This window comes from Peromyscus maniculatus, chromosome 19 (genome assembly GCF_049852395.1).
Source record: "Peromyscus maniculatus bairdii isolate BWxNUB_F1_BW_parent chromosome 19, HU_Pman_BW_mat_3.1, whole genome shotgun sequence".
NCBI classification, from domain to species: Eukaryota; Metazoa; Chordata; class Mammalia; order Rodentia; family Cricetidae; genus Peromyscus; species Peromyscus maniculatus.
Window position 1 is genome coordinate 35,535,216 of NC_134870.1, and position 10,172 is coordinate 35,545,387.

General features: G+C 40.2%; 1 protein-coding gene across 7 annotated transcripts; it reads left to right on the forward strand.

The window, feature by feature from the left end:
* Nucleotides 1–356: 356 nt before the first annotated feature.
* Spink14 (serine peptidase inhibitor Kazal type 14 (putative)) lies at nt 357–6,205 on the forward strand. 7 transcript variants are annotated; one of them, XM_076555189.1, is made up of 5 exons: nt 357–466; nt 1,347–1,469; nt 2,313–2,356; nt 3,936–4,072; nt 5,882–6,205. In XM_076555189.1, exons 2-5 carry the CDS (start codon nt 1,400–1,402, stop codon nt 5,925–5,927), a joined length of 297 nt encoding a protein of 98 aa, XP_076411304.1. In that variant the 5' UTR covers nt 357–466; nt 1,347–1,399; the 3' UTR covers nt 5,928–6,205. The 7 variants fall into 7 exon arrangements, with proteins under 7 accessions (XP_076411304.1, XP_076411302.1, XP_076411305.1 ...); XM_076555187.1 differs by lacking the exon at nt 357–466 and adding an exon at nt 479–501 and having other exon boundaries at nt 1,350–1,469; XM_076555190.1 differs by lacking the exon at nt 357–466 and adding an exon at nt 517–536.
* The last annotated feature ends 3,967 nt before the right edge of the window (nt 6,206–10,172 follow it).

The window sequence follows — 10,172 nt, forward strand, 5'->3', positions numbered from 1 at the left end:
GAGCCCAATCATGCTAACACCATCCCCATTAACAGTGTAAAGGCTCAGGTTGCCTAAGGGACAAGGCTATGCCCACTGCAGATGGCATCAGTGGATCTCATGCACCACCGCTCCAGCCTTCTCTATCTCAGATGTTTGTGTGTGTGTGCTTTTTTGTTTTTTTCATTCTGCCTGAGAAGTCTTAACTGTTGGGGGATGTGTACTCTGTTTGGCCATGCTCTTTCCAACTGTAGCACCCATGCTCACACGCCACCCTGGCTGCCCTATCCAGGAATCACTTCTCACCCGCCTCAAGTCCTTTTCAACATCCCCTGCTGAGATCTGACCTTAACCTAAGTGGAATCATGATGGACCTACCAGGGCCTGCTCAGCCCAGCACACAATGCCTCAGTGCTTTTTCCTACGCAGCTAATGTCCTCTCAGGAGGTCCCAAAACTTAAGCTTTAAAGAAGAGGTAACAGCGAAGGTGAGCTCATTAACTTAGTCTCCTCCTTCTACGGTGGGTCACCTGTGGCGTAGGGCATGAAAGGGTCCGAGTGAGTTGGTGTGATTTGGACTGTTGCTCCCACCCCCCCATTCCTGAAGAATTAGAAAAGATAGTAAGATAAGATAGTGATGTGCTTAGCAAGACCATGGTGCCCAAGGTTGTCTCAACATCAGGCAAGGCAGGAGTCCTGAATATTCTGACAAAAATGTCCAATCATCGTGGAGAGTGCTATTCTCTAGAGAGTATTATGTCTTGGATAATAGAACTTCAGTTGACCTGATATGGGGACATGATGAAGGTTTTTGTTTCTTTCTTTGGTTTGGTTTGGTTTTCTTGTTTTTCAATATCCCAGAATACCCTCCCAAAGAGTTTAATATTTAGTCAGAAGATTCTCAACATAGCCAAGTTTGCCTGTAATGTCACTTATCTTTATTTTGAATCAAAGACTCCATCTCTATTTCATGAGAAAATATAGACTCTCCCCATTTCTCCAATAATGCCCCATTTTTGTTTTTTACCATTTCAAAGAAATAAATGTGGGTGGAACTGGGGGTAAGGAGTTTCTTTTTCAAGAGATGTAAAATGCCTCCATACTAGAATAGTACAGTTGTTCACACATAATAGAAGCATCTTCTCCCTGCTTCCCTGTTTCCGGAGTATTCACAGGTCTGCCACTGAACTCAATAATCTTAATCTTTTGACCTTTTAAATGATTAGTCAAGGTTTAACGTTCCCTATACATTTATTTATTCTTGAAGTGGGGAAGAACAGGCTTTTAAATTGGAGTGTGCAGTGGATTGGTCTTTCAAGAGTTGTTTTAGCATTGTGATGATGTCTCCTGGGGTAATTTTATCAAAAGGTGGTATCCTGAACCAGCATCTCAGCATTCCAAGATATATACCAGAAGGAAAAATGGTCAAATATTCCCAGGTACTATGGTCACTTTTGTTCTTCATCATGCTACATTTGGCGCTCCTGTCTGGTGAGTAATTTAGCTTTCCCACTAGGAATATAAATTTTTGTGGGTGCTAACATTGTAATCTGAAAGAAAATACTTTGAATTAAAAATGTTTTTTAATGAAAAATGTATGTGAATACAGGTATAAACACCTACATACATGCTTATTCACATATATATGCTTAGAGAGACAGTGAAATCTGGGTCAGAGAGGTAAAGTTTTGGTTTTCCTGGCTATGATGTGCAGGTTGTGGGACCTGTTGCATGGGGAAAAGGAGGCTTTGATATTCAGGGAGGTAGTTAGTGGGAAGTGGCCAGCAGTATGTCTTCATCCAGCACATACCTCGAAAACATTTGAAAATGCCCCACAGTGATCTCCAATGGCTCAGGACCTCTGTGGTCTTTCTAGAGAAGAGATCATGCTGAAAATCACAAGAACAGAGTTCTCAGTTTTTCACACATCTACCATGAACTGCTGAGTATTAACGAGGTGTCATTTCCTTCCCTGCAAAATGCAGGGTGCAAACGAAAAAAACTATCAAGTTCTAATGTTTCCCCTATCTTTCTCAACTACCTGCTACACCAGCTCTGAATCCACTCCAGCTTGGCTAGTATTAATCAATGAAGGCATTTCTCTGGCATGGTAACCTCCTGAAGTGGTGACACCCTGGTCCCCTCTGCTGACTATCTATAGCAGCAGGAGTGCCAGTCCATATTTTGAAAGGGGTGATAAACATATAAATGATATAGTGTTTTCAATTATTTCAAGATTTCCTAGTAAGAAAGTAGAGCATTTTTCTTCAGTCAGTAGATTAGGCTATGATTTATCAGAAATTAAATTCTGTAACATATGTACGTATTCTCCAGTTCCAGGTGCTCGTGTTTGGTGGCCACCACATGGAGTTATTAAGGTAATTGCCTACTAGGTTTTCCAGGACTCAGATTCGAATCCAATCTTTAAAATGTTTTTTGAAAGAAGTTGTGTATAGCGTTGTATCTGTTTCTACGTAAGTGTGCTGCATATATGCCAGGTGCCCACGGTGTGGAACTGGAGTTCCCAACTGTTATAAGCTTTTGTGAGGGTACTGGGAACTGAACCCTGGTTCTCTGCAAGAGAAGCAAGTGAGCCAGTGCTTTTAAACACTGAGCCATCTCTCCAGGCTCTGAATCAAATTGTTTTTATTTTATTTTATATATCTGTTCTTTAGAATTTCATACAAGTATACTATGAGGCTTCATTTTTCTACTCCTGTGCCCTCTCTTACTTCTCTTAGACCCCTACTTTCCCCTACTAACTTCCTATCTTTTCATTTTGCTCTTCAAAAACCACTAACTCAAACTACTGCTGCTCATGAGTGCACCGGTATATGACTCATAGACTGCCCCTGCTCCAGTGAATCTTATTTTTTTTAAAAATCTGTCATTTTACAAGTTTAGCACAGATATGAAATTCTTCAAGGTCTCTGCACATGAGAGTTACAGGCCCTCAGTTGGTTAGAGTCTACAATAGAGTAATCTAAACTGGGAACCAAGTCAAATGTGTACACACACACACACACACACACACACACACACACACGAGAACATCCCAAGGTATTTAACTATTTCTCAATGGTGACAGCTTCCAGTTGCCAGCTGTGAGGGACCCACAGACTTGAACATTCACAAAGCTCTGGAGGAGTTGTGCTTTTGTACAGAGAGTGAACAAAGCACATTCTTCTAGGCTGAAAATATGGAAAGCAGCAATCTCTTGGATTCTAGAAGCAAGAAAATGTAAAAGAATCTCTGGGCATAAGCTCATTGTGTTTGCAGCTTGTGTATGAGTGAAACAGAATGGAGGGTTTTTTTTTTCTTTTTCTTTTTCTTTTTGTCTATCCTGCTCAGCTTTGTGTGCATTGCGGGGCCAACATATGTTTGATTAGTGAAATAAAAGATAAATCGAAGGTCATTTCTTTTGTGCTTTTATAGATTTGCTTTATAGTATTCTTTCACTTTAGAAGTACTTGTAGGCCGGGCGGTGGTGGCGCAAGCCTTTAATCCCAGCACAGGCAGAGGCAGGAGGATCTCTGCTAGTTCCAGGCCAGCCTGGACTACAGAGTGAGTTCCAGGACAGGCACCAAAGCTACACAGAGAAACCCTGTCTCGAAAAACAAAACAAAAGAAAACAAACAAACAAACAAAAAAAGTACTTGTGCCTTGAGGTTGGTTTCCTTCGTGAATTTAGATGTTTTCTTTCCCCTCACTATAGTTTACCAGGCTGGTAGGAGTTCCTGACCACAAGCCATGATACTTATCAGACCACAGAACAAGATACATACCTACCTACAATGTGGAGATAGATTCCAGTGGCATTGCACTGTGCGGACTGAGTAGGAGAGCCTCGTGACACTGGAACAGGATTCAGACTTGCTCAGATGACCCTAGTACAGTCCACAAGTGACCTATTGTTTCAGCATGGTTCTAATTATATTGTTTTCTGCTCAATTTCAGATCAAGTGTCCTTACAAGAAAGTAAATTTGAGCTGGTTTAATAAAACAGTGGACCCTTGCCCCAACTTAAAGCAGCCCATCTGTGGCACCAATTTCGTAACCTATGATAATCCCTGCATCTTATGTTTTGAGAGCTTGTGAGTATTTGGGACCGGGGTAAGGGGGAGAACTAAGACTAAGCTTGTTGGTTGGGATTTCTGTCTATCCTACCCACCACCAAGGCCAGCAGCCATGAAGCCTGTCTTTCCCATTTGTGGAGACAGCAATTGGTCCCCACTTAGAAGAACCATAGTAACAGAAGGTTTATTGGCATATAGGGTAGACTCATTAGACTGAACAGTGCTCCTTAGGTGCTTTCTCTGAGTCCTAATATTCCCGTAATTGATGGATTCCCTACAGAATTTCTAAAACACCTTCAATCCTCACCACTTTGATTTTAAAACCAATTTTACTTTTACCTTCTGTTAGATATTTTCTGCTGCTTCTATGTCTAACATTTCCAACTATACTAGAATAACAGCGACTTTGGTCCATTGCCTGGGATCAATTACTCAGATATGTAGCTAGAGTTCTCCTGCTTTGCCCACAGTCAGGACAAGTCTTTGTCACCCCCCAGTCCCACAGCCGCTCAGACCCAACCAAGTAGACACAGAGACTTATATTGCTTACAAACTGTATGGCCGTGGCAGGCTTCTTGCTAACTGTTCTTATAGCTTAAATTAATCCATTTCCATAAATCTATACCTTGCCACGTGGCTTGTGGCTTACCGGTGTCTTCACATGTGGCTTGTCATGGTGGTGGCTGGCAGTTTCTCTGCCTCAACCTTCTGCTTCCCAGAATTCTCCTCTCTCCTTGTCCCACCTACTTCCTGCCTGGCCACTGGCCAATCAGTGTTTTATTTATTCACCAGTCAGAGCAATTTGACATACAGACCATGCCACAGCACTATGATCCTTAAATTTTCTTTGTGTCCCCATAAGATACAGCGCCCCCCCCCTCCAGCAGGAAGTAGTAAGAGAAGCTACGCCCAAATTCCCAAATATACCAAGCTGGCTTTGGAGATGTGTAAAAGTTAAAACCTTCCTTTTTAAAAAAAGAAAAGGGGAAGTGCTGTGGGATGGTCTGTATGTCAAATTGCTCTGATTGGTCAATAAATAAAACACTGATTGGCCAGTGGCCAGGCAGGAAGTAGGTGGGACAGGGAGAGAGGAGAATTCTGGGAAGCAGAAGGCTGAGGTAGAGAGAGACACTGTAGCCACCGCCAGGACAAGCAGCATATAAAGTCAACCAGTAAGCCACAAGCCACATGGCAAGGTATAGATTTATGGAAATGGATTAATTTAAGCTATAAGAACAGTTAGCAAGAAGCCTGCCATGGCCACACAGTTTGTAAGCAATATAAGTCTCTGTGTGTTTACTTGGTTGGGTCTGAGCGGCTGTGGGACTGGCAGGTGACAAAGACTTGTCCTGACTGTAGGCAAAGCAGGAAAACTCGAGCTACACAGATATTTGGATTTACATGAGAGGAAATCAGTCATTAGACACCCAGATTGCAATGCCACCGTGATTTTAGCTGTGATCTACGTGAAGCAGTATATTTTATAAGAAGAAAACCATTTCTTGTGGTGTCAGATTGGAGCCCTTACTCCAGCAACCCTTCAGTAATTTTGTGCAAGGAGCAAAGAAGAGACCACACAAGCCCCCGGGCATCCCACTAATTACTAATTTAGCCACAGGATGAGGGTGTTGGATGATAGCTGATAGCACTTATATCTCATACATCACAGACTCAGGCCCAACCAGACAGATTATTTCCAAAGAGCTTCTAAGTATCTTCAGTGACAAATGCCCTGGCCTTTGTTCTAAGCAATTCCCTTTATAGTTGGTATCTTAATTTCCCAAAGTAAAAATGTCTTGATGAAATGCTTCTTATGCCTCCACTTAGGAAATCTCATGGAAGAATTAGATTTTATCATGATGGAAGGTGCTAGGTGAGTGAACTTGGATGTGCAAGAAGATATCTTCCACTCCCGTCCGGCACAACCACTTCCTTCTTATGCATTATCCACCCTTCTGCCTTTCCTTGCATAGATTCTTGGTGACAAAGTCCTGCTGGAAGCTGATGACTCCAGGGTCCTTCTATGTTTTCCTTGATCTGGCAACTATTCTGGCCTGAAAAATGTAGCTCACTTGTAAATCACCATCTCACAGGTTGGAGGACTCTGGGGTCAATTTGACCACTACAAATAAACAAGCAAACGTGCCTTAACATCTTGACTGGTGTCATGTGTCTGTGTCTCATATCTTAATAGTAGAGCTGACTGAACATTTGAAACTTAGGTCAAAGACAAATAGTACATTTTATCAGCTCTCATAACATTTTCAACAAGTGGCCTTATTTATGTAAAACTTCTATGGCTTCTCCAGATCAAATTATTCTAGATTTCACTGTCATTTTAAAAATTAATCAAATTATAGATCATGGTGGTCTTCCTAATCAATCCCTGTTGTCCAGCTTTTAAATCTCTCATTAAATATTTAAACTTTTCATTATTTATATCTTTTTTGATATGGAGTCTTGCTGTGTTGTCCCGGTCAGTCTTATGTCCAAGCTGATCTCAAACTTGAAATCCTCCTGCCTTAGCCTCTCAAGCAGTTGGGATTACCAGAGTGTGTCATTGTACCAGCTGTAACAAGGTCTGAGCCTTGATACATAAACATCTTTACATGTCTGATGTGGTCATGTGTCTTCGATAGCCCTACTTTTCTCCATAGAAAAAGCATACATCATTCATATCTATGAATGTCCCAGAATTGGTCATTTTTCTTAAATTCTGAAGACACATTTTATCCTCTGGAGTATGTAAGAATATATGTCTCTCCCAGTCATAATACCTCATTTGTGTGTATGTAGACATATTTCCTAATATGGTCATCAGACTGGTATGCACTCAAGTGCTATCTTCTTTCAGTAGCTTGGTCACATCTGGTCTGGGAGAAAAAAGGCTTTTTTACTTGTCAGTGCTCTGTAAGCTTGCATCAGTTTGGTGGCTCTGTGGTGCATGATGGGGTACGGTGAAAACAAAATCACCCCAGATATTTAATCTTTAGAATTTGAAAGCCAAGAGCCTTGGGGGAAAAGGAGGTATTCTGCCTTCATAGCATGCCAACTCCCATTACTTCAAGTACCCGGGACAGGAACATCAAGAGCTCTAGGAATGGTTGTTTCCAAATGCTACTGATTTTATATCAGCTTCATGAATCTCTTCTTTAAAAGTCCAAATCCCACATTAAGGTCACACAGTGAATTTTTTAAGTAGGCGCTGTTGGCATTCTGTGTAAGATCTGGGTTCTGTAATCTTTTTATTTCTCTCCAAAACAGGTAGCAATTTGCAATCCATTGAACCCTTTCCATAGCATGGCTCTGAGAGCTAGGCACTTTTGTCTCTCCTTCCTCTCAGCTCTGTGTCCTCAGTTCAGGGTAATACCAAATGGGTTACTCCTTCTTACTCCTAAAATCGTCCATAATGTGAATGCCTACACCAACCATACAGATAACTTGGCACTCAAAAACAATGTCCTTCAATGCCTTGTGCTATTTAGTCTAATGTTGTCTTAAGTTTTTACCTACTACATCATTGATAGTTTCTCTGAGAACATATTGTCAGAAAGGAAAATAAAATGTCTTTATTATGCCACTTTACTTATTTTTCCTCCAGAGTTTTCTAAAGTTTGCACTAGAATATAATGCCATTCCTTTCCATAAGAATCCCAAAGAACAAGACTGTTCCGTAAGAATACAGGTGATTTTAGCAAACAGAAACTTGTGTATGTAAAAATATGCTACACATAACTGGTAAAAGGCTTTGATGCTATTTTTTTCTGTAGACATTTCTAAAGAGAGAAAAAAGATCAGCATGCATCTAAATGTGAGATTGTCTTCTAGTGTGACTCAGGGATGATCTCTCTACATCTCTCAAGGCTACAACACAGAAAGCGATCTCTGCCTTCAGAATCCTAGCTCTAGTAGTCACTAGTCACTGCCCTATGCCCTTTTTTCCCCTCCCACACTCACTCTTTCCTTCTCTTTTGCCCCTTGTCCTCTTCTTCCCCCTCCTCTCCTCCTCCTCCTCCTCCTCCTCCTCCTCCTTCCTCTCACGTTCTCTCTTGTCTCTCATCTGCTACTAGATGATTACTTTCCTGTTTGGGACCTTGATTGAAATTTTTAAATATATCACTTCTCAGCCTTATCTCCAAGACCAAGTGTTTTCATTGCTACATATAACTTTTAATCCTGTAGTTCCTAACCACTGCCAGGCTTTTCCTGTTTTCATGTTACCCATCCCATAACCTCGGACTGATAGTCATCCTACCGTCTATGTACCTTAAATATCTACATCATGAGACCACACCATCATCCGAGCACCAGATACTAGATGTCTTCATTTCTTTGACATATGGAATCTTTAATCATTTCATACAAATTTAAGTCCTTTTTTTCTTCTTTTAAATTTGATCCTTCATGTTTTCATACAATAGAAGGTAAATTAAATGTTCTCTCTGAAGTCCTTAATACTAAAGCTGAACTTCATAATGTCTACATATTCTTATTTCATCATAGGCATGGATAATATTATACCTTCAAGTATTTATTTATATTATATCCTCAAGTATTTATTTAATTCAAACTATTGTGTTTTAGTAGGTTTTGGTATTCTTCTTATTTATTTCAGCCTCCATCTTATTCATCAAACAATCATTCTTTTAACATTGCATGAGCAGTTAAACAATCTGTTAAAAATCAGTTGTGAATTGCAACACACATGTAAGGCTTGCTCTGCTACAGTAACTATCAAGAATGTCAATTGTGAAGAAGCCTTGAAGGACTGGGACCGACTTCTATCTGGCCATCAGGTGGCAGTAAAGTACTGCAACTTAGACCAACACCTTGGAGAACATTTGCTTGATGCTGTGCAGTAAAGGTATCTTGGAGCAGATCGAGTTGTGCACACTCTGTAAGATACAGACGTCTCCTAACTTCACAGGACAATGCTCTTCTTCCCAGAAAGGTGACAGGGGCTGATATACATCATGTTTACCTTTTACTAAGGTCTCACAATGGGGACCAGACACACTTAGGGAAAGTTTGTAGCAGAATATTCTAACTAATGGATGTTCTAGCAAATGGCATGTTTATAAGTAATTTTAAAATTGCTCCTCTAATTCTGTGAAGTTCCTTTTAGTTTTAGGTTATTGTTAGTAACAAGTTCGGTAAGTTAATTCCAAGACACAGACCTGAATAAACTGTTTCTCATACATTTTCCAAACATGATTTAGGAATGACGGGGGCCTGGGCTTATTTAAACAAACAAGAACATCCACTGTCAGTAAAATACCATTCAGATGACAACCAAAAACCCACACAGTGGTTAATTTCCTTTAACTTAAAATTTGTTTATGTGATAATTTGATAGCTCATAATTGTATATACTTATAAGGCACAATGTGATGTTCTGAGCACTGTATTTTGTGGTGAGATCATTGGAATTTCTTCTCATATGTTTCAAAGGAAGGTAACTAAATTAGGCTGCTGTGAAACTGACCTCAGAAACTTATTATTCTCCATTGACACTAAAATCAGTATCTCCTGACTAACGTATGTTCCCTCCAAACTCCACCCTGCATATTCCTGTCTTCTTCTATGAGTTTGACCTGCTTGGACTCCACATGTAAGTGAGATCTGGCAGCTTTTGTTTGTCTTTACCTAGCTAATCTCACTCATTTTTCTAGCTTTTTTTTATGATGTTGCCAATGACAGAATTTCCTTTTTATGAAAAAAAATCATTCTCCATTGTTTAGTGCTTACCTATCCATTGGTGAACAAGCTCTGAGGTCTATTTCCTATTTGTCCCTTGGGACTAACATTACAGAAATCGTACTGTTTCTATCTCCTTATACACTCAGCATTTTTAGCAATGCATAGAAACTACTCAGTGTATTCATATATCTGTACTAATTATTCATACTAATAATTCAGAGAAAACACTACTTGTCACTGTGTTATATCTGGAGACCTCAAGGTCTTATCTTCTAGTTTGACTTTGTCACCTGTGTTTTGGGCTCCCATTCAAAAATATCATGGCCCAGGCAAACAGCATGGAGTTTTTCCCTGTGACTATTCTAGGTTTACAGTTTCAGATCTCATAGGTTACACTTTAATCTATTTTCATATAAGG